The sequence below is a fragment of the Talpa occidentalis genome, unplaced genomic scaffold (assembly GCF_014898055.3).
Source record: "Talpa occidentalis isolate TD23 unplaced genomic scaffold, MPIMG_talOcc4v2.1 talOcc4.14, whole genome shotgun sequence".
Classification (NCBI taxonomy): Eukaryota; Metazoa; Chordata; class Mammalia; order Eulipotyphla; family Talpidae; genus Talpa; species Talpa occidentalis.
The window spans coordinates 34,322,555-34,339,129 of record NW_023601433.1 but is presented as its reverse complement, the minus strand read 5'-3'; the positions used below and the strand labels follow the sequence as shown (position 1 = coordinate 34,339,129).

The 16,575-nt window shown below is 43.1% G+C and overlaps 1 protein-coding gene across 1 annotated transcript; it reads right to left on the bottom strand.

Moving 5' to 3' along the window:
• Positions 1–13,857: 13,857 nt before the first annotated feature.
• BECN2 (beclin 2) lies at positions 13,858–15,165 on the bottom strand. The gene has a single exon (XM_037509814.1). The coding sequence runs from the start codon at positions 15,163–15,165 to the stop codon at positions 13,858–13,860; it is 1,308 nt and encodes a 435-aa protein (XP_037365711.1).
• Between the last annotated feature and the right edge of the window lie 1,410 nt (positions 15,166–16,575).

The following is a 16,575-nucleotide window of genomic DNA, read 5'->3' as shown; positions in this document are numbered from 1 at the left end:
GTAACTCATGAGCGGGATTTTCTGGCACCTTCTTGGACCTGGACTGCAAAGCTCCTACCTCCCTTCATATCTTGCACCTCCTCATATTCCTTTCCCCCATGTATAATCACAGCACCACTGCCATTTTGGATGATTTATTTTATGGTCTTAGCCCTCTTGACTCCCTTGATGGCTGCTTCATATAATAAACTCCTTTGTGTAAAAGTTTCTAGTGGTTCAGTTTGGATTTCTGGGCAGCCAGTAAAAGATATGGTTTGAACTTTTACATTCTTTATAAAAAAAATAAATCTCTAATTTGTACTTCAGAACATGAAGACCTACATCAGCACACTTTTGAAGTTTTTACATTATTTATTTAAGTTTCTCATAAGTGATGAAATTGCAGCAGATGCAATTTTCCAACTTACAGGACTATATTAGGATTTGTTTCCTTAACCCAGGAAACTGAGTTCAGTAGACTCCATTGACATTGAAGTCACAGCTGACAAAGTCCACCAGGTGGCACTGACCCCCCTCCCTTAGAATTAAATGTGGCCAGTTTGTTGTCAGTAAATATAAACCCCCAATCTCAAAGTTACTAATGAGTGTATCTGAAAGTTTGGAAAGGCTAACTTTAGACAACCAGGAGATGAGATATAGGTGTTGGAAGAAAGAGTAGTTATAGAACATTAAATGGGCCTTCCTGTCATGAATGCAAACTAGCCTGTAGAAAAGAGCAGCTGAGAGAATAAGAGAATCAAAACATTAGTAAAACCTTCCCCAATCCTGGTGCTACCATGGCAACTAGAGCCATCCTAAAAGCTTAAGTGACCTAGGTAGATTCTGGCTAGTGAGTACGGACTGCAGACTAGCACGTGGGAGAGGAAGTCAGGACAGGGATAGAGATTTTCTTCTAGCAGAAATTAAATTAAGTGCCAGATGTTGTTATATTACATTTATAATACTTTACCAAAAGATAAATGCCACATCAATTTTATTCATCATGAAGCTCCCAATTCAGATAGTACAGCTAAACTATGGCATTAGAATGGCTTTTCAGTTACCAAAATTTGATTAAAACTTGAAAGTCAATAGTGGAGACTCCTGGGACAATGGAAAAGAGGAATCTGAATGAGATGGGAGATCAGTGGGCACAAATCCTCTTTGAATTGATTCAGTTTACACAGAAATTTGAAATTAAGAAATGTCCTAGGTGGTAGACAGAAGATTTTCAATTATTGAAAATGACCAGGTCCGATCCCTAGCCAAATTGACAGTCTTGTGAATTTAAGTATTATGGTTGCTTCTCAGTACCCTAGCCTTCTGGAAGCAAGTCTTTGCTTTGGCCTTTAAACACATTGCCTTTTCTTCTAATTTCATATCTTTGTCTGCCACTTCCCATCAAACATTCCATGCATTGACTCATATTTTCTTGCTTGTGTTCTATTATTACTACTCTAATATTTCAGTATAATTGTTCATGTTTTTTATGGCTTGATTGTCCCTTCTACTTATCCTTTAACATTCAAGCCAGTCTCTTGACAGCATGTGCTATTCTTCTTCCAATTCTTCCTATTTTAAGGCTGAAGAAATCAAGATTAAGAAAAATAAAATAATGTCACTAAAGGCACACAGCCAATAAATCTACAGATTTGTATCATTCTTTGCCCCAAATATGATATGGAACAAACTTATACTAAATTAATAATAATAAAGTTAATCTGAAAATTAATTTAGCTGGGTATCCTGTGTTTTTACTTTATAAATTTGGCAATGCCATATGTGGTTCTAACATGGGCTGTGGATGACTTTATCCCTCAGGATTCTAACCCTTGCCAATGAGCATCAGGCCCCACCAGTTACGCTGGCAGAGAATGGGCAGGTACTGGCTGGGGAGACCCTGGACATAAATGTGGATGGAGACCCCAAGTCCAACAGACCCAAGGGGTTAAAGAAAACAGCATCTGCACCTACGGAGCCAAAGACAGCCTGCAATGACCATGCCTTTGACTGTGATTACTACCAGGACTCCTTCTAGGACAGGATTCTTTGATTGTCAAGGCCACCGGTCACTGGCACCCACAGTAGTCTCCATGAAGTAACCCCGGTCAGAGTGCCTGCCTGCCATGAGAGATCAAATGGACACAAAGAGACACAAGGGTCAAAGGGAAGATTGTGGTGGGGTGGGGAGAGGGAAGGGGTGGTAGAGGGTGTTAATGAAATAATTCACCAGAGACAGTATGGAAAGTAGAAAATGCAGATCTGTTGATTACCCAGTGTTGTGCAAGCAATGCACAAGGCAGGTTCTCTATGGATCCAGGCAGATGGGAAAAGTAGAGTCCTGGAGCCTCAGTGGCTTTTTCAGACTTATAATGATCTTTTTCAGACTTATAATGATCTTTCTACACCATTTATAGTGAGGCAACTGGGTGCAGGGCAGGCAGGGAGGCTGTGGGTGCTGGGAGGCTGGCAGGCTTCCCAGCCCTCAACTAATCTTTACTCTCTCTGGGCTTGCTCTGGTGTTTTCTTGTGGTCCCTCTGCTGCTCCCTGCCACTGTCTGCTGCACTCCACCAATCCATCCCCTGTTAAACCACCCTTAATGCTCAGCCTCCAGGTTCAGGTGTGCCCACTGAAAAACGGTCACACCACACTCCAGGTGCCCACTATCAGGCAAGCAACCCAAGCCCACGCTCCCAAGCACATCCTGTATTCAAGGCCACAGTGATTGCCACAGAGGCTAATGGCGTAAAAGCCTGAGCAATCTTCACTTACCCTATACCCCGTAGAGAAACAGGGGGCGAGATGAAGGTATCTGCGCAGCAAGGGAAGTTTGAAGCAGTTTTTAATACTCTGAACATGTGGGCTTTCTAAGATTAGGACACCGGTCTATGCTGGCTGCTGTCAGCACTGTGATTAGTCCCTGCATTTTTTTAGAATTTACTACAGCCTTTAACGACCACAGGTGGTCTTCATAGCCCTGATTCAGTAATAATCATTTGGTTCCCCTGTCTACCCAAGATCCCAGTCCTGGTTTCAAAGGTAACTCTTCAGTTCCCCTTACCTATTCAAAACATTCCATCCCTGTCTGCCAGGCAAGGTAGAGACTGAGTTTTTAACACAAAACCCCAACATTCCCCTTGGTCCAATGTATCAAAACTACCAACATGTCAAGCTCTTTGTCTGATCCACAACAGCTTAACCACAATCAATTATAGAGAAGTAAAAGCTACAGATCATCCAGAGATGATGCAGATTAAGTCCAACATGAAGACCTTATCTGGCCTCCTGGAGCAGATTTCTACCAACTCAGATGGCCTGAGAAGAAAGTGACAATTTATTACAGCATAGTGGTAATACTGGTGGCAGAAAATGTCCAATGCCCCCCTCCCAAGAGGACTAGAGTTCTGAGTTGGAAACACCCCAGGAAGAAGTTTGGAGACTAGATGACAATGGTGAGGATAAGCTATAGAAACATAGCATGGAATAGCTGGAGAACAGCCAAGACACAGCCAGAACACAAAGGATAGACCCTTGTAGAAAACAGCCTGACAAGAGTGATGACCGCCAGCAGGAGAAGAGGGCACGCTGTCCAAGCCTCAAGCAGAGTACCCCCACTGGATGCCAGGCCTACAGGCCCCAGAAAAGAGGCAGCAGCCTCCCCTTCCCAGGCATCTTCCCTGCCGTCACTGCCCAGGACAAAGACTCCTTGGACTCTGCCTCCCTGCCCAGGACACTCACAAACTAAGTGGAGGTGAGGGGTTCATAAATTTGGAGAGAGGAACCATATGGAGGTGACCCTGATAATAGAGATTAGACTCTCCCAGTCTCTCTTTTAACACTTAAAACGACTGAAAAAGACATGATAATCATTATCTCAGATTTAAAAATAGAAATTAAAAAAACAGAAACGGTACTAGTAGTAAATCTACGTGCCAATGCAACTGCAAGTGTATTACCCATATTATCTCATTTAATCCTCTCGAGACCCCTTTGACACAAGTACAATTGCTCTCTCCATTTTTTTTTTTAAGATTTATTTATTTATTTACACAAGCACTGGGTATAGTCAGAAGCGTGGGTGGGTGAGAGAATTCGCCAGAGCAGGGAACAGAACAGGCAGACTGATGAAATACACTGCTGAGGGGAGCAGCGGGCATGGCAGGAGAGGTCTGCGCGCCATGTTGGACCCTCACCAGCAGCTGGGGATTGAACCAGCACTGCAGAGGCTGCGGGCAGCTTCGCAGCCCAGCGCTCAATTGCTGTGCCACCAGGGGATGCCCTCTATCTCCATTTTAAAGATGAGCAAAGAAAAACAAAAACAAAAAAAATGAGCAGAAAAAGTAGAGATTCAAGTGAAAAGCACACACCGCAGACTGGTGACCTTCTCATAATCAGTAAATTGTCATGTGGACTTTATTCCTGGCAGTTCTCTCTGTACTCCCTCCCTTCCAGGTCCCAGGTGGGTGACTGCTGTAGGTGACTGATCTTGTCCCTTTGAGGGTCTTTCCAAATCTCATGTTCAGGTTTTACAGAGGAGCAAACTGACTCAAAGATGAAGTAACTTTTCAGGTCCATCTTTTAAAATTAGATCTGTTTGTTCTCAAAGCCCTGGCTCTTTACAGGCTCCTTCAACCACCCAGGACAATCTGGGTCAAGGATTTGCTCAAAATGCACTTGTTAAGTTGGTTTATTCAGAAATGACACTTAATGAGCCCAGATCCACTATAAATAGGGTACTTCTCCAATGTGTGGGAGGAAAAATAGGAGTAATAATACCATCCAGTACAGTCTAGAAATTCTGGGAAAGTTGTGTCAGGCAACACCACACTGACAAAGAAAAGGGAGTCTGTGGAGCAGGCTACACAATGCAGGATGCTGCTGAAAAGCAAGATCCTGGCCTTTTTTATTGACACACAGTATCATTTATAAGGGGGAGGCTCAAAAGGAGATAAAGGGGAAGGAGATTAAATAAAGGGGAAGGATGTAGAAGATTAGGGATTGTGAGTCTGCCCTCCAGGCACTTCTTATCTACTTGATGATTTGGTATTGTCATTGAGATCACACCCTAATCCCCAGCCATGGTTTTAGTCTTATCAATAAGATGTTCCACTGATCAGCTTCTGGGGCCCCTTGTCATACATGGGTCCTCGCGGCACCTCTCCCCTCTGCCCCCCCCACCGCCCCGTGTTCCCAGTCGTACTGTAACAGGGTGGTCTCCAGGAAAGGGGGAGGTTCCAGGTTTCCTGCCCCACCCAAGGGAGGGTAGAGCTGAGCAGAGAGAAGAAGCTGCAGAAGAGACTGAGGAAGGAAGGAAGCAGGATGGAGAGCCAGAAGGAGACCTGGAGGAGGCACATGGAGCAGAGAAACATGTGAAGAAACTATGCTTGCCTTTTGGTTGTGGATTGGTTGAAACAGATGTGGGTGAGAGACCCCTGGGGAGGTGACAATGACAGCTTTTGTCTTGATGTTGAATTTGCTCTTTTCCCTCCAGACTTGTCTGGTTGTTTCTGATCCTTTTCTGTGGAAAGGGATGCCACTGGAAGATGCCTTAGACTTGTGGCAGGCTTTAGGGCCTTGCTCTGGGCCAATCCCATTTGGATGGACTTTTACCCATGAGGGGACGGGTAACTTTGGGTGCTTGATTTAGAAACCATATTCTTTGTCTTTTCTGTATTGTTTCCTAATTGTATTAAAATTCCTTCCCATTAAAGTCTCATGTTTTGTGTTGATGCAATGCAGTGGATGGCAGAACCTGTTTAGAGCAGGCAGGTTTTTGGGGTCTGGAGTGCCCCTCTCCCTGCCCTGTAACAATACCTTGTGACACATAGCCTTCCCAGTGTGATCCAGCTTTGTGCTCTTCTTTGATTTGAAGGGCACCTTGAAGGATTGGGCTCCTGTATCCAACTGACCAGGCCATTTTGACCTTGCTTAGCATTTAGAACTCTAGGTGATAAAATGGTTGTCGAACAGGCTGCTTAGGAGTAGCAGACCCACACGGGAATAACTGGAAAGCAGGCAGAGTCTGAAGTGACAAAGAGTACCTGTTTAGAAATCTCATTGTGTTGCAGGGCAGGGAGAGGGTCAGCCCAGACCCCACAAACATGCCTGCTCTAAATAGGTTCTGCCATCTGCTGCATCAACACAAAACATATGAAACTTTAATGGGAAGGAACTTTAATACAGTTAGGAAACAATACAGGAAAGGCAAAGAATATAGTTTCTAAATCAAGCACCCAAACTTACCCGTCCCCTCATGGGTAAAAAGTCCATCCAAATGGGATTGGCCCAGAGCAAGGCCCTAAAGCCTGCCACAAGTCTAAGGCATCTTCCAGTGGAGACCCACAGAAAAGGATCAGAAACAACCAGACACATCTGGAAGGAACAGAGCAAAATCAAGACAAAAACCACCACTGTCACCTCTCCACGGGTCTCTCACCCACATTTGTGTTACCCAGTCCACGACCAAAAGGCAATCGCAGTTTCTTCATGTGTCTCTTGGCTCCATGTGCCTCCTCCAGGTCTCCTTCTGGCTCCATCCTGCTTCCTTCTTCAGTCTCTTCTGCAGCTTCTCTCTCTGCTCAGCTCCACCCTCCTTTTTGGGTGAGGCAGGAAACTTGGAACCTCCCCCTTTCCCGGGGGACCACCCTGTTACAATTGCAGGCCTTGACCCAGTGAAATTAACAAAGCGAGGGTTACATTTCTGTAAATATGACATCAACACGGGCTTTGAAAAAGTTTTTTCTTCATTTTTCAAATTTTTAACAAAATCAAGCAAATAAAAATTTTTTGTTGTGTTTTATCCCACTTGCCCAAGAAACTATTGATCATGACAGTAAGTCTTGTGAATGAAAAAACAGAAGAGTTTCTGAAGTAAACAGGAGCCACTAAGTTGGTTGTGGCTCACAGCTGTTGACTGGCTCACCATTGCGTGGTTTGGGGAGGATGAGGGTGGGGAGGAAAGAAGTGATACGTGCATTCAGCAAGGAAGGAAAGAGTCCATTCACCAAAAAGGTAATGTTAGGGGGAAAGGATGTCCTGAGTTAATCCCATACAGGCTTTGTGGACCCCACCCCCACTCCAGACTAAAGTCATCAAGACATTGGGAAAGACAAATCCCGTCACCACCAAAGGGAAGGTGGCTGGGACCTGAGGGTGGAGTTGGGCAGCCAGGTTTGGTATAAAAACCAAACACGTGGGCCTTGGGGGGCTCGCGATCGCTCGCCTCCTGGCTTCACGGCTCCTGGCTTGCGGCCAGCTCTCAGTGAGCCATTTGGGATTCCAGATCGGCGGATCGGGTAGGACTCATTTAAAACTTTGTCTCCCACTTTTCTCCCTGAGCTTTACATTTCCTCATTTCCCCTTCCCTTGTAAATAAACCTTTTATTAACCTTTCACATGTGCCTGCTATAGAGCATTGATAAGTCCTTTTAAGCGCGCGGGTGAGGACCCACAGTCAGGCACCCCGTTTTGTATCGGGGTTGCGCTACAACAGTAATACCCATTCTTCTTTTTAATATATTGTTAATACCATTGTTAAATAAAGCATTATACATACATTTTTTGAAAAGCTTTCTAAAAATAATTACTTTTAGTACATTAATACATGACAGTGCTATCCTTCAACCTTATAGATATGATCATTTCATCATCACAATAACCACTTTCTCTCTAGATGACAGCAAATTCTCAAATTTTACACCTGAGTACTTTTTGAATGCCTGAGATCTGCCTACTAACATGGAAACCCCAAGAGAAATATGAGACACTCTCATCCTTGAGGATTTTAGAAAGTTAAAGAGACAAAATATGATTATACCACATGTAAGTCATACTATCTATGTCAAAGGATGGATTATTTCATAATTACAGTTAAGAAAATGAGTTTGCCATTTGGAATAAAAGGGAAGCATGAGACCCAAAATCAAATCTTACTTTAAAATAAATTTCAGATGGATCAAATACTTTAATGTAAAAACAATGAAACTACAATGGCACTAGAAGAAAACAAAGCATGATAGGTGTATAATTTTACAATCTTGGAAGGGATATATTTCTCACCATGACACAAATGCTTGAAGGAAAAGACTACCAATCCTGAACACAAAAATTAAAAATTAAAACTCCAAGGTGAAAACCCTATGTTAAATACAATCAAAAGGAGGGCCTCCCTGAAGGTGCAAGGGGTTAAGATGCAACCTATGAAGCTATCTGCAGCCACTGCAGCACAAGTTCTATCCCTGGCCAGGGAGCAACACACATGGTGCAGCAGACCTCTCCTGACTCACCCGCTGCTCCCCTCAGCAGTGTATTTCACTCAATCTGCCTGTTCTGCTTCTTCAGTCTGTCTCTGGTGAATCCTCTCACCCCCCATGCCTCTGGCCTGTACCCCAGTTCTTGTTTGAATAAAAAAATAAATCTTTAAAAAATAAATAAATAAATACAATCAAAAGGAAATCCAGTAGGAGGCTGTGTTTATAACTTGTGAGATAAACTGCTCATTTCCATAATATACAAAAATTCAATTCAATTCAATAGAAACAACTTAAAAATTAAAGTTGTCTTAGTTCACAAAAGAAATCTGGATGGACAGCAAACACCAAAATGATTAATAATAATTGTAAAAATTCACGTTGAAATAATACTATGATTTTTCACATAATAATCTGGTAAATTCTTTTGAAATTGATAATATTCAGTTTTAATTATGGTGATGGAATAGGCACTTTTTTATTTTAAAGATTTTTAATTTTTTTATTTTATGCATACAAGAGCTGGGTAGCTCCCTGGCCGGCCAGGGAGCAAACTTGTGCTGCAGAGACTGCAGACAGCTTCATAGGTTGCGTCTTAACCTCTTGCGCTACTAGGGAAGCCCGGAATAGGCACTTTTGATGAGAATAGAAAATGATAAAACCAGTGCCTCCTTAAACATGAGCAAGAGAGGCCTCACTGTAGCTAAGAGGCCCTGGCCCTCATATGCAGCAGCCTTCCCTATTGGAAAGATGTTTCTGTGGGATTAAAACAGACCCACCTGAGGCCCACGTCCCCTTCTCTCTTTTAGATCACACTCCAGACATCTAGGACATCCTACTTCCCTGTGCGAAGGGCTTGGTATCCACATAAGGAATTATACAGGCTTCTTGTCTTTGTCCAGCTAGCCTGGAATGGCTAACTACAGGGCCATAGATGAAGCTCGGGTGTGATCCTTGAAGCTAGATGTGTTCACATGGAAATCTGGGTCTCTCTGACTTGTGAGATAGAGTCCGGGGAGAGAAGAGAATGGCAGACTGACTGAAATACACTACTGTGGGGAGCAGTTGGTGAGACAGGAATGGCTTGCTGAGCCATGTGGGTAGCTCCCTGGCCGGGATCAAACTAGTACTGCAGAGGCTGCAGATTGCTTCATAGTCCTGTGCTTAACCTCTTGCACCACCAGGGAGGCCCCAGTAATGTTCTCTTGTTTTCAGTGTAGAGATTTTATATTTCAGGTGGCATTATTTCTGAAATATTTGGTGACTCTTGGTGTTGTTACAAATGAGTTTGTTTCTTATTTCATTGTCTGTATGTGTTTCTAGCACCTCTAAGTTGGAGCAGCTGCTCAAGGATGTCATCAAGGACCAGTCTCTTGTTTTCCATAATCCTTTGCATGTCCAGGTCACAAAGGAACTCCTGTATCTCCAAGTTTGAAACCTGCTTTCCTGGGAGTGTTACAGGGCAGCCCCAATGTAAAACGGATTGCCTGACTGTGGGTCCTCACTCGCATGCTTGAAAGGGACTTAATACTCCACTGCAGGCACACACAATAGGTTAATAAAAGATTTATTCACAAGGGAAGGGGAAATGAGGAAATGTACAACTCAGGGAGATAAAGTCTTAAATGCGTCCTACCCGTTCGGCCGATCTGGAATCCCAAGTGGCACTCTGAGAGCTGGCGGTGAGCCACGAGCCGTGAAGCCGAGAGGTGAGAGCCAGACCCCAAGGCCCACGTGTCTGGTTTTTATACCAAACCTGGCTGCTTAACTCCACCCTCAGGTCCCAGCAACCTTCCCTTGCTGGTGATGGGATTTGTCATTACCAATGTCTTGGTAGCTTTGGTCTGGAGTGGGGGTGGAGTGCACAAAGCCTGTATGGGATTAGCTCAGGACATCCTTTCCCCCTAACAGGAGGATGAAGTACGTGACAAAGTGGAATGGATGTGTGGGACCCAGATCAGAAGAGAAAACCTTCGGAGAAAAACTCTACAAACTTTGTGAAATGGGGGCAATGTGAAATGTAGCAGACCATGCAAGGCCTAAGCTTGAGCCATCTTAGGAAGACAATTTAGGACTGAGGGAAAATTCCAGTCCAAAACAATAGAGGCTGGGTTCCCGTTAGAAAAATAAGATGTGTGTACCCTTTGTACTTGGAACCTGGGATGTGGTGAAATGCTTTGCTGCTTATAGCAGCACATATTGGCTTCTGTACTCCCACTTGCTCTGGCACCTGCAAACTCCCGGATGCGATTTCGGAAGGAAAAAGAAAAATATTGTATGGTTTCACTTATAGCAGGAATATAGGGAAATCAAATAAGACATCAGTGTTAAAAAATAGTAACAGTGCAAAACACAACAAAGCAAAAACAGACAATTATAAATCAGAGACACCCTGCAGGGGAGGAGGAGGGAGAGGGATCAGAGGGAGGGAGGAGCACAGGGGACTGAGGTGATGGTGCACGGGTGCCTTGGGGAAGGAAATTCTATGGGGACTACACCTGAGGGGGTGGGGGAAAGCAAATATTGTTTAAAATGAATAATGATGTAAAAAATTAATAATAATAATAAAAAACCCTTGTCACCCCCTGCTGGGGGCTGCCCCCCCCCCTCCCCACCACCCACCCCAAGAGGGACAGTCGCTGGCTGGCTAATAAAGACTTTCTCTAAAACTGATTCAGACTCCTCGGGTCTGTGTCTAGGGGGAGTCTCTCAATTTCTATTCCATTCCAGTCATTAGAACTGTGTCAGCTCTTCCTTGGTGCAAGGGCACAATGACTTTCTGAATATATTTTTTAATTTGCTGAATCATTTCAAAGCACATTGAAGACACATCTTAACCCTAAATATATCACCACACACCAAAACTGTATTCTCCAACATAACCACAGTACTCTTACTATATCTACAAAAATTCACAATTCCCTAAATATCACCTAAAATTAGACTATCTTCAAATTCCAGTAATTTTCCCCCCAAATGTCCTTACAACTATCTTTCACATTTTTTCAAACCATGATCTAATCAAAGTTGTAGCCACTCTTCAGCAAAAGACTCCTTGGAAACACACCTGGAATAAAGTTGGATAAGAAGGCTTCTTGGTAAGGTATTGAGGGACTAGAGCTTGACAAAAAGATAGGATTGGGGCCCTGGGAGACATGGGACTCCCCAGAGACATGGCAAGAGGGAAAAGTCAATAACAAGAGAAAAGCCCATGACACTGTCTCCGGTTCATCTATGTCTAGACATTGGCCAAGGTTGATTAGCCAAGAAACTGCACAGTCTCCAAGATTCATACCCTAGATCCAAAATATGAGCATAACTATAAAAACCCTGAAATTGTTTTCGCCAATGGCAACCCACTCAGGACCCCTCCCTATCAGGAGCTGTGCTATTATCTGTCCCTGTATAAATCTCCTCAGGCTCACTAGCTCTGACAGGAGTTAGCCTGATCTTTGACCCTGGGGACTTTGCTCCCAGGAGTTGGCCTGTGTCTTCAAACCTCCTGCTTGCTTGCTGCTATTTGCATGCAGCTTTTCAGGTTTGGTATATCAAGGCACATCTCATATTTGGGGGCTCATCCACAACAACCTGGGTACAACAGTGCCAGGAATATGGTGTTTTGCTCTGGAATGGGCATTCTCAAAAAAACAAGAGCAATCCTTTTGTTACCATATTTTTTTTTCCTAAAAATAATGGAGCAAAGCAGGAAAGATGGATGCATGGCCATCTTGTGGTTGGAACAATGTTCTTGTTTTTGTCCATTTTTGGACATAATTACAGTGGTTTTGTTTATGTTTCGCTCCTCATAGTCACAGAGTGACCTGATTTTTGGTGTTCTGTGACATTTTTTATGTTTTATAGGAAAACTGGTAGCTTGACCTGGATATTAGTCAGGCCAGCTCAGTTGACAGCAGCCAGTGGCTGCTTTTTTCTTTCTTAAATTTCATATTATATTTGGTTTTTATGTCTCGATGGCCAATATAATTTTGCCTACTTTTTAAAACATATTGACTTGGAAACCTGGCCTAGTTACCTTGTAGAAAATCTCATTCTCATTAATCTGATAATTTCTTTGTGATGGGATTTCACTTGTTCCAGTAAACTGGAAATTTGTTCTAGTAAATTCTCTGAGCTCCAAAGCTAAAGCTTTAAGGCAGTTTATAGTTTTGTGAGAAGGTCCTGACACACAGGAGAGAGCTCAGGCAAAAGACAGAGGAGAGACTAGGGATATCTTGGAACAGAAAGAAGTAGGGTAGAGGAGGGGGTGGTGTGGGGATGGGAGCGGTGAGGGGTAGTATGAAGTAAGCCTGGAGAGGCTGACAGGGACAGATATCCTGAAATCTGAAAAGCCATGGTAAGGATTAGAGATTTTATCAGAGAGCAATGGAGAAGCAGATGAATAAATTGGTCTAAGTTGCATAAATAGTCCTCTGACTGACTCCTTTTCAATTTTCAGCTCTCAGTATGGGTCACCTCATCATCCTTACTGGCCCATGGGATTGAGCTATCAGTGGAAACATCCCCAGTTCACCTTGGGTACCACACCCCCTCACCTCCAGGATAATCTCAACATAATGGCACAGCCTAATGTGACAAAACTTCTCACTCTAAATCATCAAAGGAATGCTTAGAAATTTATTGAAAGTTTCTTAGAGACAAAACAGGGGGTTATATGATACAATCACAACAAAAAGGAATGAATACTGCCTCCCCCAAAGTTCAAAGACATGCATCAGTGTGCAAACACTTCTATTTTCTCATTAAAAAATTGAAGATTTAACTTTTTTTTTTTTTTTTAATCACCCTCTCCTCTCACCTCTAGTTCTTTCCTTTGGCATCCCTTAGACTTAATCCCTTTTCAAAGTAGCAGTAATCTCATCATCCTGTAATTTAACCTTTGCTATCATTTTGAATTTGTCCTGGTGGGACAAGAGAGAACAGGGAGGAGAAAGCTGCCAGTCTTCCTGGGGAGACAGCAATGACTTTTGGTTTGCCCTGGATAAATAATAAATTAATGCTGTCTCACAATCACTTTTTAAATTATATATTCTCTTTTTCAATATAATTTATTTTCCTGTTTTATTGATATATAATTGATAAATACCACTGTGTAAGTTTTACAGTGTACAGCCCTGTATTTGACTTATATTTATCATGAAATGCTTACTTAACATCCATTATCTATATAGATACAAAAAAGAAAAACAGTATTTTTCTCCTTGTGAGCAAAACTCTCTTAGGATTTATTCTCTAACAACCTTCATGTATATCATAAGACAGTCATATTGTACATTACATCCAAGTCTGTCCCTTTTGACCATCTTCACCCAATTCCCTCTCCCCACCCCCTGCACATCATCCCAGACTCTGGTGAATGAAAATCTGCCCTTTTCTGTTGTTTACCTTTTACAGGTGTCTACATATACGTGAGACCATACAGTATGTGTCTTCCTCTGTCTGATACTTCCCTTAGCTTGGCACCTTCAAGGTCTACCTGTAGATGTACTATATTCTTCAGTTTTACACTTTATTTGATACTATTTTTACAAATGAAATATTTTAAGACAAAAAAAAATTCCTCTCTCCCTCACAAAAGTTATTTTTAACACATCCTTCAATTACAAAAAGTTATTTTTGATACCTTAAGGAAACCCAATCAAGACTCCACTTAAAATTGGTAAGCATGAGCTTGAGTGCCTTTGTCCACTGTTCCTCAGTGTTGCGGTGGGTTCTGATAGAATAGAATTTACCGCTGCCTCCAGGATCTTCCAACAGGCCTTTCTCTACATGAATCCTATAGGGGAAGCAGAGACCCAACTCGCCTTTCCCTGCCTCTTCCTTAAACTGCTGCATGCAGTCCAAAAAAGCCGTCATGGCCTGGTCAAATTTGTCATCCATAGAATTAGTCTTGCCCCCACCACAAAACAATGGCAGTTCAACGGAGTCCTCTGTCAGAGACTTCAGATAGGAATGGTCCCCGCAGGGCATAAGTTGATACCTCTGAAACTTCAGCCCAATTGTGTTGGACAGGGCAAGGAGCAGCAAGGCTGTCTGTCCCCAGGCTGCATTAATTTCACTCCAGCACACAGGGACAGTGGGCAGGGAGCCCAATCTGAAGTTATTGATGACGCCCAAGGGGCCATCCTGCCAGATCTCAAAGGTGGCCCTGAAAATGTTGGTTTTCTTCAGCCGGGCCTGCTGGTTTTGGGCACGACATAGCTGATTCTCCACACTATTCAGCTCGTCCAGCAGTTGCAGCTGTTGCCATTGCAAAAAGCTGTGCTCCCTCTGGTACAGTATTTCCTGCTGTTCCAGCATCTCTGTCTCAGCCCGGGCTGCCTTGAGACCTGCTGCTGCTCTATCACGGTTCCTCTCCACCTCCCCCAGCTCCTGGACCAGTCTTGCTTCCTTCAGCTCTAGCCCCTTCAGCTGGTCCTGCAGGGTCTCTATCTCACCCTCACCTATCTCCTCCCTGCTCTCCAAACAGCATCTATAGTTCTGACTCTCAGATTCTGTGATAGTAATTTCGGAGTCAAGTTGCTCTAGAAGTTTGTCAGTACATTTCTCACACAGGGGATGGTCCACATCTTTTTCACTAGAGAGGATATCAAAAAAGTCCCCTGTGAACTTCTGGATGCTATTAAGAGTTGTCATGGAGTCAAACTTTCCAAGCAGGATGTATTTTTGGGGTTTGTCCCTGGAGATCCTTCCACTGCCAGAGAAGGTCCTACCAGAGGCATCATATTGTATGTTTTCAATACCTGAATCTCTCCAGGAGATAGAGCCTCCCTCCTGGGCTTGTCCCGACTCCCACTGAGCTGAGGTGAGCTTCCAAGTTGCAGTTTTCCGGGTGGTTTTGAGACCCATCATCTCCAGGGACTGATTCAGCATCAGAGGCTGGTGGCAATGCTGGCAAATGAAGCGAATGGAGGACATGGTGGACTCTCTCTTGATTCTAATTTTCCTTTTGTTAGGGGGAAATGATGTCCTGAGTTAATCCCATGCAGGCTTTGTGGACCCCACCCCCACTCCAGACTAAAGCCATCAAGACATTGGGAAAGACAAATCCCATCACCACCAAGGGAGGGTGGCTGGGACCTGAGGGTGGAGTTGGGCAGCCAGGTTGGATATAAAAATCAAACATGTGGGCCTTAGGGGCTCTCTGGCTCGTGATCGCTCGCCTCCTGGCTTCACCGCTCCTGGCTGGCGGCCAGCTCTGAGAGCGCCATTTTGGGATTCCTGATCGGCGGATTGGGTAGGACTCATTTAAAACTTTGTCTCCCACTTTTCTCCCAGAGCTGTACATTTCCTCATTTCCCCTTCCCTTGTAAATAAACCTTTTATGAACCTTTCACGTATGCCTGCAGTGGAGCATTGATAAGTCCTTTTAAGCGTGCGGGTGAGGACCCACAGTCAGGCACCCCGTTTTGTAGCGGGGTTGCTCTACAACACTTTGGTTCCCCAGTACTATATATATATATAATATATATATATATATATATATATATATATGTATTTTTAAGCTCCTTCTAGAAACGCATATCCCATTTTGCCACTTTCCTACTTAAAATCTTATTTAACCTACTTAACCCTACTTAAAACCTTCATCCTTCATGCATTTTCCTATATAAAACTCTTATAACTCCTTTAACTCCTATGAAGAGTGATTCTTTCTAAAAGAGAAATGTGATCTCATTCCCCTTAAAGTTTTCAAGGCTTATCTTAATAGCAATCTTTCTATAACTAAATCTGATCTTAGTATCTCTCTCCTTAAAATGTTTAATGCCCTTATCTTCACTTAGATAAAATCCCATCATCTTAGCCTGATACAAAATCTGCCCATCTTTCCTGCTCTCCCCCCACCCCATTTCTGCCATTCTCACCCATGGACTCCTCCTTGTTCCTGCTAACAAATCATTCCAATTTTTTTTTTTTTTCTGACTTCCAGAATTTTATTTTTTTATTTTTTTTCATTTTTAGGACTTTATTTTTTTTTTTATTTTATTTTTATAAATAATAAATTTTATTTTTATATTCCCCATACAATTGCAACCCCCCCATTTTGACACCAATCCCTCCCCTCCCGCCACCCACCCCCCCAAAAGTGTCTCTGGTTCATAGTTTTTGTTGATTTTGATTTTCACTTTCTTATAGTTATTCATTTTCCTGGTCCCTTATTTAAGTTTTCTAGATTCCTGCTATGAGTGAGACCATCCGGTATTTTTCTTTTTCTTTCTGGCTTATTTCGCTGAGCATGATCCCTTCCAGCGCCATCCATGCTGCTGCAAATTGCATGTGCTTATCTTTTTTGAATGCTGAGTAATATTCCATGGTATATATGTACCA